The sequence below is a fragment of the Pseudoliparis swirei genome, chromosome 14 (assembly GCF_029220125.1).
Source record: "Pseudoliparis swirei isolate HS2019 ecotype Mariana Trench chromosome 14, NWPU_hadal_v1, whole genome shotgun sequence".
NCBI lineage: Eukaryota > Metazoa > Chordata > Actinopteri > Perciformes > Liparidae > Pseudoliparis > Pseudoliparis swirei.
The window spans coordinates 2157589-2174225 of NC_079401.1; the positions used below are offsets into that span (position 1 = coordinate 2157589).

General features: G+C 46.2%; 2 protein-coding genes across 8 annotated transcripts in view; both read right to left on the minus strand.

The window, feature by feature from the left end:
* Positions 1 to 7059, minus strand: LOC130204223 (ly6/PLAUR domain-containing protein 1-like). 2 transcript variants are annotated; one of them, XM_056430776.1, is made up of 3 exons: positions 7000 to 7059; positions 2021 to 2155; positions 1 to 1619 (listed from the first exon to the last, which is right to left on the minus strand). In XM_056430776.1, exons 1-3 carry the CDS (start codon positions 7001 to 7003, stop codon positions 1390 to 1392), a joined length of 369 nt encoding a protein of 122 aa, XP_056286751.1. In that variant the 5' UTR covers positions 7004 to 7059; the 3' UTR covers positions 1 to 1389. The 2 variants fall into 2 exon arrangements, with proteins under 2 accessions (XP_056286751.1, XP_056286750.1); XM_056430775.1 differs by lacking the exon at positions 7000 to 7059 and adding an exon at positions 6006 to 6260.
* A 162-nt stretch (positions 7060 to 7221) lies between these two features.
* Positions 7222 to 16637, minus strand: part of LOC130204222 (nck-associated protein 5-like) — a 99819-nt gene continuing 90403 nt past the window's right edge. For 5 of the 6 annotated variants that reach the window (XM_056430768.1, XM_056430769.1, XM_056430771.1 and 2 more), the window contains 4 exons: positions 16189 to 16301; positions 15904 to 16024; positions 15621 to 15796; positions 7222 to 9230 (listed from right to left, as the gene is read on the minus strand). In XM_056430768.1, coding sequence (XP_056286743.1) covers positions 8931 to 9230; positions 15621 to 15796; positions 15904 to 16024; positions 16189 to 16301 — 710 coding nt within the window. In that variant the 3' untranslated portion in view covers positions 7222 to 8930. Of the gene's footprint in view, positions 9231 to 15620; positions 15797 to 15903; positions 16025 to 16162; positions 16302 to 16637 lie in introns of those variants that run through there. The other variant, XM_056430772.1, reaches the window with a different exon arrangement.

Consider the following 16637-nt stretch of genomic DNA (forward strand, 5'->3'; position numbering starts at 1 on the left):
GAGTTTTCCTGCAACATTTATTAAATCACATTTCTTAACAGTTACTCTTCACAGAAGACCAGTCGGAAGAACCCAACACTTACCGGACGCCGCGCCGCTCTCTGAAAGTCACATTTCTGTGATATCGATACACAACATTATTATTTTTCTCGGCTTCGGAGCGTTCACGTCGTCACGCGTGACATTAAAACACAGAACGTCTCCACACGGTATTCTGCAGCCAAATATTACGATTTAAACCTATATTCACCATCTGGATGTGGAAACATGACCCATACAGGTCATTTATTCTCATTGGTGCAGATTATAAAATACCGTATTTGGACGACAGCATTATCCACATGCAGTACGGACTATAATTTGAATATACGTTTCATTATCTTGAGTTCTAAATCTAAATATGACATCAGCCTGAAGCATTTCTCCCGTGGGAATGTATTTGTGCTTATTGCTCGGTGTCTCTAAGGCAATATAGTAAAACACGGAGTATTATAGTCTAATTAATACGTCTCGCCAGCTTCCTGTGCCACAGAATCAACTTTTGAAGCCGGATTAAAAAGCAATAAAACAAACTTTCCAAATCCACCTCGGCGTCTTTCATACATCAAGAAGAGAAATGTCAATCAATACGGCGGTGACAATATACACATGTGTGGTTATTAATATGCTGATAGCGAGAGACCTCAGGACCCTGCAAATGCTTCATCGCCTGAATCAAAAGGGCCTGAAAACGAATATTAATAACGGCAATAACGAGATAGAAAACCAACAAAAGCCCACAGAAGTAAAAAGTTCAGAGAGATTTCGTGTTCTGCGATAAGTTCCTGCAGAACCGGAACAACCGGAGCGGGTTCCTCACAAATCCATCCCAGAATCTACGTCAATGGAAATGTGCATGAAAAGATCAAAGCACGCTGTCGATTTGGTACATTTGGAGATAATTATCTATTCCCACGTCTATCCTAAGGCCCGTTAGCTTAGCATATTAGCACAAAGAGGCTAACCTCGTACATATTACATCCTAATCCATCACAAAAAGTCACGATAATTCTCCATTTAGGTTTGTTCCAGATAAAATAAAGGTTTCCTCTAGTGGTTACCAGGCAACTGCACACAGCCAAGAAATAACCCGCCACCCAACCGCCCCTAAACTTGATTTTTTTCTCAGTTTATAACGAGTCAAGTAGTGATTCTGTGATTCGTGGCTAGCTGTTTCCCCCCGTTTACAGTCTCTGTGCTAAGCTAAGCTAACCCGTCACTGTGTTTAGTGTGAGGTCACCACAACGCGTTCCTCCTGTTGACCTTTGACCTTACAGGATGACATGCCAAGACTCTGTCTCTGTGACTAAGTGACCCCCCACAAAGTGGCCGTTCCTCCGCCCTCGGCCTCTACGTCACGGTCAGGAGCGTCAGCAGGGCGAAGGTCAGCAGGAGGGGAGGCGGCCTGTCGGACGGCGCCGCCGAGGGGGCGGGGCGCTTCCTGCGGGGCCCGTTGCACAGCGGCGTGTTGCAGCAGGAGATGCACACGGAGTTCACCCGCCCGGTGCAGAACTGCTGGTAGCCGGAGGAGGCGATGAGGCACGCTCCGGAGGAGGCGCAGGACTTACGGTAATGTATCCCTAAAGAAACAGAGGAAACAGAGACATCTGAACGACGGGCCGACGGAGCGACCCACTTCCCGTCTGCTCCGAGTCACCGGTGTTTGCCGGCGTGGCGTCCGCCCCAATAATTTGTACGCTCGCATGAAGACGGGAAAACTCATATTCCGGAGCGCTGCAACTTGTGTTATTGCACCTCGGGGCCTCCTCCACCCGGACGCCTCCGCCTCGCCTCTTATTGGCTTATTTAGCTTGCATTTGCTGCAGATTCAAAAACTCCACCTCTGATCCAGCGGTCCGCGCCTGCAGGTCAACACCATCACGAGCGCCCTGCCACTTAATAACGTTGCCGTGACCTCGCGTGACCTCGGAGGAAGACGAGCTTTCAGATGAGCGTTTCAATCAGAGCGGCGTGGACTCACCGTCGGGCTTCACCAGCACCTCCTTCTGGCACATGTCCTGCACGTTGACGGTGCAGTTGACGACGTAGTCCGGCGTGGAGCAGTCGTTGTGCTTCATCTCCTCACACTGGTAGCACTGGATCTGCAGGGCGTCTCCTGAGGGCGCAAGACGGCGTCAGGCTGCAGATTTATAACCCGATAAATATCATCAACACAGAGTACACTTTTATAACTCGTTGAATAAGTTTGATGAGGAGTCGCTGCTCTTCTTCTTCGAGATGTGAGGACATGAGGAGCGAAGCTACGTCGGTCGTCAAATGCACAATATACGTTTTATCAATTTTGGAACGTGAAGAAGCCAACATGTTTGTTTATGTGCAAAGATGACACGATTAAAGGTTAGTAAAGTTTAAACTTGTAAAGGTTAGTAAAGTTTAAACTTGTAAAGGTTAGTAAAGTTTAAACTTGTAAAGGTTCGTAAAGTTATTATTGTAAAGGTTAGTAAAGTTATTATTGTAAAGGTTCGTAAAGTTTAAACTTGTAAAGGTTAGTAAAGTTATTATTGTAAAGGTTAGTAAAGTTTAAACTTGTAAAGGTTTGTAAAGTTATTATTGTAAAGGTTAGTAAAGTTTAAACTTGTAAAGGTTAGTAATGTTTAAACTTGTAAAGGTTAGTAAAGTTTAAACTTGTAAAGGTTCGTAAAGTTTAAACTTGTAAATGTTAGTAAAGTTTCAACTTGTAAATGTTAGTAAAGTTTCAACTTGTAAATGTTAGTAAAGTTTAAACTTGTAAATGTTAGTAAAGTTTCAACTTGTAAAGGTTAGTAAAGTTTCAACTTGTAAAGGTTCATAAAGTTATTATTGTAAAGGTTAGTAAAGTTTAAACTTGTAAAGGTTTGTAAAGTTTAAACTTGTAAAGGTTCGTAAAGTTTAAACTTGTAAATGTTAGTAAAGTTTAAACTTGTAAATGTTAGTAAAGTTTCAACTTGTAAATGTTAGTAAAGTTTAAACTTGTAAATGTTAGTAAAGTTTAAACTTGTAAAGGTTAGTGAAGTTTAAACTTGTAAAGGTTAGTGAAGTTTAAACTTGTAAAGGTTAGTAAAGTTTAAACTTGTAAAGGTTCATAAAGTTATTATTGTAAAGGTTAGTAAAGTTTAAACTTGTAAAGGTTTGTAAAGTTTAAACTTGTAAAGGTTAGTAAAGTTTAAACTTGTAAAGGTTCGTAAAGTTATTATTGTAAAGGTTAGTAAAGTTTAAACTTGTAAATGTTAGTAAAGTTTAAACTTGTAAATGTTAGTAAAGTTTCAACTTGTAAATGTTAGTAAAGTTTAAACTTGTAAATGTTAGTAAAGTTTAAACTTGTAAAGGTTAGTGAAGTTTAAACTTGTAAAGGTTAGTAAAGTTTAAACTTGTAAAGGTTCGTAAAGTTATTATTGTAAAGGTTAGTAAAGTTTAAACTTGTAAAGGTTCGTAAAGTTATTATTGTAAAGGTTAGTAAAGTTTAAACTTGTAAAGGTTAGTAAAGTTTAAACTTGTAAATGTTAGTAAAGTTTCAACTTGTAAATGTTAGTAAAGTTTCAACTTGTAAATGTTAGTAAAGTTTCAACTTGTAAATGTTAGTAAAGTTTAAACTTGTAAAGGTTTGTAAAGTTTAAACTTGTAAAGGTTAGTAAAGTTTAAACTTGTAAAGTTTCGTAAAGTTATTATTGTAAAGGTTAGTAAAGTTTAAACTTGTAAATGTTAGTAAAGTTTAAACTTGTAAATGTTCGTAAAGTTTAAACTTGTAAAGGTTCGTAAAGGTTAGCGAGGTTAATGCTGCTGGTTAGCTTAGCTTAGCACAAAGACTATAAACGGGGGGGAAAGTTAGCCTGGCCCCGTCCACAGAAACTCCCCGTCACGCTGCTCTGAAGCTCCACGTTAGCACGCCGTGACTCGGCAGTTCAACACGCACAAGTAAAAATGAGAAAGCCAATAAAATGATATTGTTTTAAAGATATAATTGTATTCGCAGTGATTCAAGTTGGATTTGACTTGGATGCATGTTCCTCCATTCCTGAAGCGTCTGCACAGCTGCTCTCCTCTGCACCGATGTTACAACGACGGAGACACATCCTGGAGATGTCCTCTTCCAGGATTCATCATCTCTGTGCCGTTGGACATCACGCCCGCCGGCACCAGAGTGACTTTACAAGAGTCTGATCGTTGCTGCTTTTACGACTTTAGTGTCAACAGAGAGATTTTGAATGCTCACACTGAATTGAGAAAAAGCTGTGAACCAAAAAAAGCCAAAATAAAAAGCCCAGAGTGCTTCTTTAACTGGTGGCTTTCGGTGATAAAGCTCCATTCACAACACAGTTCTGCCGGTGAGGAGATTGTGAATCCCCTGAGATATAAATCGGTGGCGGTCTGCTCCTCCATGAAACACACGCCGTTTCTTTCCTGCGATGCTCTTAAAGATGGCCGACGGGCTTTTTTTACGGCCTGAAGCCTCGACGTTAAATAACATTATTATTTGGGTAAACTATAAAAAAAACAAGCTGTGGCACCTGCATTGGAGAAAGTATCGTGGATCTTTTTTCTTCTTCTTTTCTCTTTTGCAGACAATACGTGTGCTGTGCAACACCCCTCTGCAATATATATATATATATAAATATATATATATAGACATATATATATAACAATATATATACATATATATAAATATACATATATATTTAAATATATATATAATATATATTTATATATAAATATATATACACATATATATAAATAAATATATAAATATATATTATATATAAATATATATTATATATATAAATATATATATTTAAAATATATATATATATCCATGACATATTCTCACTCATTGCATCATAGTAATGGGGAAGCCTTTAATTTTATTGAACTGCTGAATGTTTTTCACAGATATCTGAGAATGAAAAGTTCTCCGTTGCAAGTAATTACATCATTCAGTGTTAATTGGTATGCGGGATCGTTGCCTCTCTGGTTCAATTAGTATTTCTCAAAGATATCAGCATCACACAGATGCATTAAACACGGCCAGGACATCTCCCACCCGGGCTGCGGTCCCCTCCGATAAACAAGATGTTAGCCGTGTAATTATTGAAATGGCACCACACATTAATCTCCACTGCAGACGCATCTGATAAAAGGTCCACGTGAACAGCCTAATTATATAAACCCAGCCAAAGCCGGAGCGCTCCATCCATCACCTGAGCGCAGATTGTGTGAAAACAAGGAACTTATATTTTTTGGGGGGAGTATCATTCATCCCAGAGGGCAGGAGCACCAGCAGCTTATCACTTTGATCAGAAAACTGCTCTAAAAAAAGTGTTTTTCTCCCAACGGAGAGAAGAAGATATGAAATAATCAATCATTTGTGTAAAAAAGTGCAGAGACAATATCTTCTCATCATAATCCAGTTAACTGTAATCACGTCAGGCACAATACAACAACACACAACACAATGACATCAGACGTTTGATCTCCTGGTCAAAATACTGTGATGGTCACATGAAAAGAAATATGAGAGGCAGAGACTCCAAATCAGAGCAAACTGCCACGGAATAAATAAATATATTATTTACCAACAGAGAAGCCAGAGAGGGTAAACAAGCAGCTCAGGATACTCACATTTGAGGCTTATTGTATTGAATATTTCCATATTGTCCGGCTGCTCCTCCAGCACCACACACGCAGCTTGTTAATTACTGTGCGTTATTTTAGGTTTTAAGTTCCCCCCCCACCCAAAAAAAGTGTCCAAAGACAGGAAGTTGGTTACGCAGTAATGGATTGTCCGATTTTACGCACAGACCCGTGAAGAAATGAGGCAATACTTCTCTTTTTTAAATGTATATATCGACATATAGGGCAATTTAGGAGCATTACAGTTTGAAACACATTATATGTGAATAATTTATATATTTTATGAAGTGCCCGTCTGTTGCGCGCTCCGGACTGTGCCAGTGCGCGCGCTCCGCACCTACCTGCGCCGAGAAGGAGTCCACAGAAAGTCGCCAGAACGAGGAGACGCATCCTCTCCCAGAAGAAGCTCCGAGGGGAAACATCCGACCAAGAGGAGCCGGCTAGACGGGCGCGCGCAGGACGAGCCGTCGCGGAGGAGGAAGACCGGACGCGGACGCGCGCATCCTCTCGGAGCGGCTGAGGTGAGACGAGAGCTCCGCGAAGTGAAGTGAGAGGAGCCTCACGCGTCACATGGAGACACAACCCAGCGCGGACACCATTACGCGCACCACGTGACCAGCGGACTGCTTTTCATTATTTATTTCATCAGTTTGTCTTTATGGCTTAAAGATGGCGAAATAAATATATATATAAATATATATAAATGAATAAATATATATATAAATAAAAATATATAAATACATATATAAATAAATAAATATAAATGAATAGATGTATAGGTTTTTGGTTTTGTGACATTTAAATACTATTTCTGTGATGGAGAGGTATGAAGTTCAGTGTTACATTTATTTTTCTTTCCATATGGATTTTGGCTCTGAAGTGTATTGCGCAACATATGACCTTTACAGTTGTCATCCATTATAGTCATACTTTAGTTTGATTGTACTTGCTCACCTACACATTACTCTATAATACTTTAAGAGGTGACCATCTACCTATAGTAGTATTATAGTATTATTAAATAATATGTCAGAAGTATTTTGAGACTTGCAGCCATTTATTTGTATTAATTTCATGTCTCCTGTGTTTCATATCACATGACATACCCTTTTACAGCCAGGTATGAACTCTTCTGCTCCTTTAAGAGTTATAATATGATATATTAGTGCACATCTAAGCTATTTTATTTCCCACTCTTTGTAAACATCTGATTATACGGTTTACTTTTACTGCCTTGCTGTGATCAATACATCATATCGAGCCTGTTGCAGCCAGAAAGAGAAATCACCCACGCGTCCATAAACTAATCCCGTTTAAATATCCGCACATAATTACCCATCAGGGGACTGTGATGGTGTTAAATCCCTCCGCGCAGCGCGGAGCGACCTGTCGCCGGCGCTGCGCTGCGGCTCCCGCTGACAGATTGTGAGGGAAGCGGTGATTACGCACGAGGAGGAGGAGGAGGAGGAGGAGGAGGAGGAGGAGGAGGAGGAGGGAATAAAAGAATCACCTGCTGCGCACGAAGCACACGAATAAAACACGCACGCTCACACAGCCTTCAGCTCACTTTGAAATAGGACATTTCTCATATTTATTTAGGAAATAGTTACATAAAATATAGCGTTAAAGTCTGGTGTAAACAGACCAAAATTGCACGCAGTAATAATAATAATAATAACATTAATAATAATTACCAAAGTAACACTGCTGGTAACCATTTCTCTTGTCACAGAGAGGTGAAGCATGACGTCACACCGACGGTACAAAATGTGGTATAAATACTGGACATCTAGAAAAATACACGAGTCCTCTCCGGACTCTCTTCTTACAATATTAACAGTTTCATAGAAAAGAATGAAATGACATCAGGCCTGTTGATTAGCACCAGCTGGGTTAAACTCCAGATACACATTTGGCATACAATCACCTAAAAGTTCAAAATGCGTCTTTAAAATAAAGTGATACAATATGTTTTAGTTAATAGCTCTTATGGATCAAAATAAAGATCTTTGCTTTAAACAAGAAAAATAAGATGCATGCCATGTTTAGGAAGTTAAAACCTCGCTTGAATGATTGGAAAACAATGTTGTTGTTGTTGTTTTCTCCTCATTTGCATATATCAAGCAATGCCTCTTCTGATATTATTTAATATATACAACATAATATACAACGATGAAAGGAAAACTGAGGTTTGGAGAGAGGAAAGAGAGAAAGCAGAATATTAGTCACGTTGCGTTTGTTGACTTTTCTGCTGACGCGGCGCTTTAATTCTTACAATCTACACGAGTCCAGTTGGATCCCTGAGCTCCAGCAACAACACACGGTGGTGCCTTCAAGTACCAGTCACACCGTGGGAAGTCTCCTATTGGTTCACGAGACAGTGACATCATCAGGAGTATTGTTAGCTGGATTGTGATAAGTCTCAAGACGTTAAAAAAATATAAAAAGCAGCTTGAAATAACCCAGAAGAGAAGATTGGCGACAAGTTTTTACCTTTAAGATGAAACGGAGATGAAAGGAAATGTTTTTTTTTTTAAACAGGTGGATTATTATGGGATGTGGTATCGGAGCGACGTAGCAGCAACACATAAAACGACACCTCGCGGATTTAAATCTACTTTCCTAGAAATTGGGAATGAAATCAAAGATCTGTTGCACCTGGGCGGCCATGTTCGCCTGAGGAGACGGCCAAGGAGACGGCCCAAGGAGACGCCTAAGGAGACGGCCCAAGGGAACGCCCCTATAAGACGCCCCCTAGGACACGCACCAAGGAGGCGCCCCAAAGACCGTCCTGAGAAAGACGCCCTTAAGAGACGCCCTGATGAGGTTCCCCGAAGAGACTCCCCAAAGAGACGCCCCTAGGAGACACTCCTAGGAGACGCCCCCTAGGAGACATTCCTAGGAGACACTTGACCTCCTCACAAGCGTTTACAGTATTCGTCACAGTGCATAAGAGCTCGGCACGGAGGGAAGACAAACCGTCTCGTATTGCTGTCCACGAGTCAAACTACTCAAGTCCTGGTTCGGGGTTCGGGTCTCCGGTCCGGGTCTCCGGTCCGGGTCTCCGGCTCCACTAAGTGCTCCGTGTGGTAGAGCAGAACCCAAGAGTCCAACAGAAGGAAGAGTTCTCACGCTTAGAGCGACGTCCTGAGGTTCAACGGGGAAGAAAATCACCCTGAAACAATTTGAAAAGAACGTGCAGCATGTCAGAGCCCGGCTTACAGCCCCGCCTCCTTCCTCGTAGCCCCGCCCCCTTCCCGCCGCCCCTACACTTCGTTGGAGCCCTGGCTGGTGCAGGAGGAGAAGCTGTCGTACAGCGAGTCGCTGAGGGAGCCCACGGCGTCGGGCCCCCGGCTGGAGGAGGAGGGCTCGTCCGCCCCGCGGCGGTCCTCCTCGCTCCGGCCCGCCTCGGCGTGCCCGTCGCCACGGCGACCGCCCGAGCCGGCGTCCGGGTACAGGCTGCCGCTGCTGGAGCCGCTGTGGTTCAGCCGGTCCAGGGACTCCGTGGAGAAGTCCAGGGAGCTCGGCGGGCCGCTGACGGGCGCCTTGTCCGCGGGGACGTCCTTCTGCGGGGAGAGAGAGGGAGCGTCGATCAAGACGGGAAGACGGAAAAACTGGGATTTACGGGATGGAAGTCGGACGAGCCGCGTCTCGAGGCGGTGAAATCTAACTCTGCAGGCGCCTCGCCGGCCATTTCTCTCCCCAACAGAAGTGCAACCGTACTCAAAAGTTGTTTGTGATGATCCCGACTATCCGTCTCAAAGAGCGCCCCGGGGAGCTCGTTACCGGACCGATGGCATCGCGACCCCCCCTCAGAGGCTCTCCGGCTGCATCCTCCTTCCGAGCGTCCGGCCTGGGAGAGCAGTTACCTGCACAGGTAGTCTCCTCTGCAGGGCTACGTACACAGAGGCAGTTTCAAGTTTCAAGTTTCAAGTTTTTATTGTCACATCCCCTTTTATACAAGTATAATCGGTTCGTGAAAAATTATGTGCAAAAAAACACAGCACAGCTAGAGACTAAAAAGAATAAGAATGAGAATAAACTATACAATATCCACACACAAAAAAGAAGAAAGTAATAATAATATATATATATATATATGTATATACATATAATATATATATACAATATATATATATATAAACAATGTAATAAAATATACACATGGCCATAGATAGAATATGAATATGTTCTATAGTGTTGTTAATGAGGGGTCTCAGTCCTTGTTCAGCAGCCTGATGGCCTGACTGAAAGCTGTCCTCTGTGTGTTTTGACGCGCGTACGATACTGCGGTGGCCCTGCCTGGAAGGGTGAAAAGTGAAGGTGAGCGGGTGGTGTTGTCTTGTTCATCATCCGTTTGCCTGGCCACGCACACCGCTTACAGTATATGTATAGAGGGAGAGGAGCTCATGTCCAGTGATGTATGCCGTGTACCGCCCCTGCCACCCTCTGTGCCAGGCCGGGCTCCAGAGCGGGTGCACGGCCAGGCGAGACTGCAACCTGTCTCCGATAGTCGCCTAAGGAAATACAGGCGTTGTTGGTTTTTTTCACCACGTGGTGTGTGTGCCGTGAGGATGTGAGGTCTCGGAGCATGAGGAAGGAAGGAACTTGAAGCCTCTGTGCCTCTCTCCTGCAACCTGAGGGGGGGAGATGGGTCTCCCCCCCCTCCCCACCACGATCAGAGCTTGGGTCTTCTTCTTCTGAGGACGCAGGCTGTTGTTCAGCCCCCCACTGTGTGTCCTGTACCTCCCTCCTCCCCTGTGCTGTCTCTGCTGCTGCCGGTCATCAGCCCCAACACTGCACAGATGTGTGCAATGCAGCGCTGATGATGTGCATGGCCGGCTGTGCAGAGGCGGCAGTCAGGGCCGGGAGTAGAGGAGAGGGCTCATCCCCTCACCCCTGTCCCCCCTGCTGTCAGAGGGTCCACCTGGGGTGTCACCACACTAGGACCCGGCGGCGGCCCGTAGGCGGAGTCCAGTATCCCCAGGATCCAGCTGTATGGGGCAGGAGCTGAGCTGAACAATAGCTTTACGGAACTGAGCTGAACACCGAACTGAACCCAGTGAAACACCAGGTGAGCTCCCACACACAAAGTTCCCTCCTCCCTGCGAGCAGGCGGGAGTGCCGGTGGATCGGTTTGGCCGCCGATGGATCTGTTGTTCCGATATGGCAGGCAAAATCCATGGCAGGCAGTCCTAAACAAAAAAAGATGACATCCTTGACCAACCTCTCGAGGTGATACTGATTATCGAGGTGAGGGGGTGAGGGCTCCAGGTCAGGCAGGCAGGGGGGCTCTTGGGTTTGGGACAGGACAGGCAGGCTCAGACAGGGAGGGGATGAGGATGTTGAAGGAACAACAGACTGGGGCTCTGAGAGAGCACAGATGAGCTGGCGCTGCCCGGCCTGCTGGGCTGCCCCTGCCTCGCCCGGTCGGACCTGCTGCCTCGGCCCGCTTGCCACTTCCGGATGTGCCCTGCGCACGCCGCTCTGCTGATGCGCAGCAGGCTGGTCGCGGGCGCGCGGCTCTGCCGCTGCAATGTACTCAGCTCACCGCGCGGAGAGGAGAATAGAGGGAGTCTCAGGTGGGAGAGTGAGGGAGGAGGTCTCCGTGTTCCCTTCACCATCTTCTCTCCTCCATTCCTCACACCTCTCACCTCCCTTCCACGCTGAGCTTCTCCTCCACCTTATTCCGTCTCTGGTGAACTGGTGGAGCCGATGTCGAGTCAAGGAGTGGCGGAGCCAGCTCCTTTGTATTCCGGTTTGCATTCCGCCATATTCTCGGTGTTACGGTGCAGCGCCAATATCGCCATTTATCCACGGCACGGTTTCTTGGAACCACCGAACCGACTCTTGACAACACAACCTGAGGACGTTGCACGTGACGATGAACGTTGTTGTGGCGACGGAACATACTGACGTTGTTGTCCACACGCCAACAAACATATCCATTGCACACCGATTCCTCCGACCAGCGTTGCACTTCCTGATTGGTCCGACCAGCGTTGCCTGCCCTCGCTGGTGCTGGGTGTGATGGCTGGCTGCTCTGCCTGACGGTGGGAGGGAGGGGCTGAGGAGGCATTTCCATCCCGGAGGTAGAGTGGGCGGAGGGCTTCCCGTCCATCCATGTTGGGTGAGTTAGGTTGTTACCGAGAATGTGCTTCCCAGTTGTTTTTTTGCTTTGGTCTAACAAAAGCAGCCAGGTTCACGGTTGAAGTCCCTCGTCACGACCCTCGGTTCCCTTCGTGTGCGGTGACTTCGCTCTTGAGTTCCTCTAGAGTCACAGCTGGCCAGAAAAGACTTGGATGGACTCAGCAGTTCATGTGACTGCTGAATGACAAAAGGTAATTGGTATGGTAGGTAGGAATTTGCAGGCAAGAGGACACTGGACTGAGACTACCTCCATGACTTTGTTTGAGATGAGACTTTGGTTGCACCAAGATCTGCTTATCGAGGATCATTACCTCCACTGTCTTTTATCCATCTTTACCCCGTTGTTTCCTCCAAGGTCGCTTGGAATCCTCGGCATCCATCCTCCGTGAGTCGGCAAAGAGTCCAGGCCATGTTCCGTCATGTCGCCGCAGATGATGCAGTTGTCTCGAGTAGCTAGTGAGGTTGGCCATTATACAGTAAATGGTAGGTAGTGCAGCGAGTGGCCCATTACGCGTAGCCATGCCAACGCGCTGTCGCTCGCGTCAACACGTTTGCTTCTCACCTCCGCTAAAAAGCGACGCGCAGTAAGAAGAGCAACGAAATGGCGGGAGATAAGAGTAAATCGCACTCTAAATATAAAACGTCCGGTAGTCCGATAAACCCTGGGCGGATCGAAGTTTCGGCAGAAACAAAAAAACTGGAGTGCTGCATAAGTGAAATGTTCCAAAATAAACGTTTTATGTGCAAAAAAAATCTACAAAGAAGAATAAATATAAAAAACTGCTAAAAAATTGATGGTATCTCCTGCGTTCTGACAGTTTGCAGGTGGAGAACACGATGCTCGTCGGTTTCCTCTCCCGCCAAACCCGGGTGTAAACGATTCTGTAAGTGGGGGGGCTGGACTGAAACCAGCAGGGCCCTTTAGAGCCCGGAGGACCTCGTTGGAGGAGTGTTGCTCGAGTAAAAAAGACCAAGGAAGGAAGTCCTTTCTTAACGTGTCCAATTACTCCATGAGAATCGGGTTTATTGAGGCTTCTGTGTTTGTTTATTCACGCGTGAATCTTTGTTTGAGGTCTAAATTAAAAGGGATTTACGATCTAAAAGAACACCTCATCCAAGACGCACTGTGACCGTCCTCAGCCGGTCTCAAGACATCCTCAAGAGGACGGAACTAAAAGAACTCAAGGGGATTTGAGACGGAAGGTGACGCGATACACACAAATATATATATATATATATATATATATATATAACATGTTGAGTAGGTTTATTTGCAGGTTGAAAAGGTCGAGTCCAAATGAAGCTCAGCCGCTGAATGCAGATCAGACTTCAACGCGCCGCTGGTCACAAAGACACTGCAGCGCTTACGATTGTCGTTCTCTGGCCTCGGGATACAAAAGAAGTGTGTCTGACGTGATGAGCAGCTCCCCCCCCCCCCCCCCCCAGATATCTCGTCGGAAACAAGAAGAAAGAGAGGAAACGGTCTTATCGCTGATTGGATTGGATTTTTTCTCCAAGGAACACAATTACCAGCGGATCGAACCTCCGCGGTGCCGGCCTCCGCACCCCCTGCAGGGTTCAGCCGAAAATGATGGCGACACACACACACACATCACCGGGGCAGCAGGCGAATGTCTCAGCGAAACCACGAGGGGCAACATCAGCGATTGGCTCGGCGATGGGATGCAATGAAAGGTTTTTTTATTGAGACAACATGTTCTCCATCTCCCGGGGATCTCCCTAACTTTCCAGTTCTGATGTTGCCCTCCCGCAGCAATGAGTTTCTTCCCAATGCAGAACAAAAGATGGAAGCAAAGGAAGACGGTGAATAAGCAGGAGGTCAACTGAGAAGACGAGGAGAGTTGCACGGGAGAGCCAGAAATAGAGAGAGAGGCACATCTGGAAGGGAGACGAGAAAGAGAGAGTCTGAGGGAGGAGGGCGCCGTTAGCGGGGCTGTCAGGTGCTGTCAGGATGATGAATGGGAGGCCAGCGCGGGCCGTGAGGGCTCTGATGGGCGCCGCGGAGCCTCGCATCACTCTCCTGAGTGTTTGTGAAAGGTTATTAAAAGGCGCTTAAATCACCGGGCGCTCGACACGCGGGCCGCTACCGGCCGGCAAACTTCCCCCGGACGACGGCGAGAGGAGAGCGCCAGGTATGCGGTCGTGCGCTCGAGGAGGTGAGGAGGCGAGGAGGTGAGGAGGCGAGGAGGAATAATGTCGGGTAAACGGGTTCAGCGGCAGTCATCCATCATTACGCCGGCGGCGCCGCTCGGCAATGAGGTTATTGTCAAAATGAATGTCAGCTTAGAATATTAAGTCTTCAAAGTCTTGTTTTCATGCAACCGGGGAAGAGGGGACGCTTTTCTAACCAGTGGAGTGACTCTAATCTCCTTTCCTCTGTCCTTCCTCCTTCTTTTAGGACACAGACATCAATCACCAGAGCGTTCTTCAACTTAATGTTCTGCTGGTTCTGTTTCACTTCCTTTAAGGACTCAATTTGACACAGAAAGGCTCTAAAGACGCTCTAAAGACACCTGAGACGCAGGGGGAAGTTCTCATCAACTTCTCTGCAATCACACTTATTTGTCCCCTGATGGCCGTGAGGAAGAAGTTCAAGAAACTTCACTGGCTCCTCTTTCCAGATCAGACCGTTGCCTCCTTTGACCTCGACCGTTGACCCCGCAAATAAAACATAAATACATCAAAACTGTTCTTTAAAACCTGATCGACATCCTCTCTGGTCTCCGGGGGTCAGGAGGTCGATGGTGTTCACTCCTCTCTCCAAACGTCACGACAAATGTCTCATTTCCTCCAGATCGTGAATAAAATGATGGCGAAACAACGACAACAATAATTAAATATAGACTAATGAAAGCTGAAGCAGTGTGCCACCTTCCACCCACAGCATCATTATAATTTAATTAGTGGGTGTAAATGCTCCACAGCCATAGATCTGATGTGGTTGTTTAAGACAACGGGTCAAGAAATAGAAATCCAGAGAGTGAAATCAGCTTGTTGTCCTCTCTCTCGCACACATTTGTTTTTTTTAACTTGGATTTTAGTCGGATTCCTTTTTTTCAGGTTATGGATCTTTGCGTTGCGGCGGCAGAGTGCGTCCCTGCACACTGAAGCACATTTCACGGTCTCTGGTCCTCGTTTGTGGCGCGGCGGCGTTAAATACTAATCGGCAAACAGCCGCTGACACGAGAGGCCGAGGAGATCGAACGCAATTAGGACGCTTTGAAAAGCTCCAAAGAGTTCCAACGGGCGCCAAAGAAAACCTTTTGGGGCTTAGCGGGTTGGATTTTCAAAAGGTAGAAATGGAAATTGCTCAACAAGACTCGCTGTGACCATCTGAACGGTCCTCTCATGGAAGGATGTGACATTATTAAGTTCATTCATCTTCACGCCTCCGCCGAGGGGGAAACAGACATTATGCAAACCGCATGGCGGAGTGTGTGTCTGTGTCCTGTAGAGACCTTCGTTGAGTTGCTGTTTCTCACTCTTTCAATCACACCACACATTACATCGTGTGCTGCAGACTTCTACACCTGCTTGGTGTCCCTTTAAACGTCTTCCATTAAGGGAGGAAGTGGACTTATTCTATATCTCCAACACAATCAGTCTAAAACAACCAGAAAATGTAATATATTGTAGACAAATGTCCTTTTTACTTCAACTCGAGCAGCTGACATCACTGTGTGTGCAACTTCCTTGGTACCCTTAAGACGCTAGTCACCAAAACACGGCTTGATGGGAAGCAGCAGCCTGTGAAGGGAAAGCCGGTGAGCCGCTCCCACACTCACGCCGAGTCTGTCTCCGGCTGTGCCGTCCAGTGACGCCTCCGTGTGCAACAGGTTGTACTGGGAGATCCTCCGGCTGTCCTTCTCCAGGTGGGAGTACATCTCGTGCTGGTAGTAGTCCATGATGGACAAGGACGTCTCCACGCCGCTCCTCTTCAGGGTCTCCTCGTTCTGGTCCACTGTGGACGGGGGAAATTACTTTTTTTAAATAGAAAATATGGGAAAGAATGACTGAAAAGGGAAGCTCGTGAATAATTTGGTGGCTCCTCGTGTCATCCAGACAGACCTGAGTCCCTCCTCTTGGATCTGGAGACCAGCGTCCTCTGCGGCGAGCTGCCGGTTCTCTCCGGTTCGGTCTCGGTGTCGCTGCCGCTCCCCGAGTACGAGCACACTTGCAGGACTCTTTCCTGTTTAAATCATTTGAAAAAAAGATGTTTAAAAAATCGGCGCGGTCCAAGACGAGCGCCGCTGTATTATGTCGTGGAGAAACAAACATTCCTGCGACGTGTTTCGTCTTTTCATGACGTGTAAATGTGTAAATGTGCCTCTTGTTTTCGTGTAAACGCCTTACACCGTCCTCGCCCAGGGCTCTCGTCGTCCTCTCTGCCGCCGTCTCTCTGTCCTCCGTGGAGACGCTGCTGCCGCGCGGAGAGCCCAGGCTCGACCTCTTCAGCCTGATTGCATCTACGAGCCCAAAGAGACGACAGAGGGATGAGTCACCGGGCGCCCGCTATTTGACCACTTGATAATGCAAATAGACAAAAGAAGAGAGGAGAAGGAAAACATCATCTGAATTCGTCCAAAGTGACAATCTTCCCTTCGGACGGACAGATTGATGAACCAGGATATGCATTCAAGCAGAACCCATTCAACTGCACACCCATTTATTTTTTCTGCACATATGAAATGAGCTGCACGATAACCAAGCAATCAAACATCAATGGCGTCCAGCCGCCCCCCCCAGCACCGCCTTATTATCACTCGGCCGACAGACGCCAATTTGATCGTCTCTTTTAACAC

What these genes read in the sequence shown, in the direction of transcription:
- LOC130204223 (XM_056430775.1), bottom strand. Translation starts at nt 6,054, where the DNA reads ATGCGTCTCCTCGTTCTGGCGACTTTCTGTGGACTCCTTCTCGGCGCA. An exon ending in TGGACTCCTTCTCGGCGCAG is followed by an intron (nt 2,156 to 6,005) that starts GTAGGTGCGGAG and finishes TTGCGCCCTCAG; the next exon opens with GAGACGCCCTGCAGATCCAG. An exon ending in GGTGCTGGTGAAGCCCGACG is followed by an intron (nt 1,620 to 2,020) that starts GTGAGTCCACGC and finishes CTGTTTCTTTAG; the next exon opens with GGATACATTACCGTAAGTCC.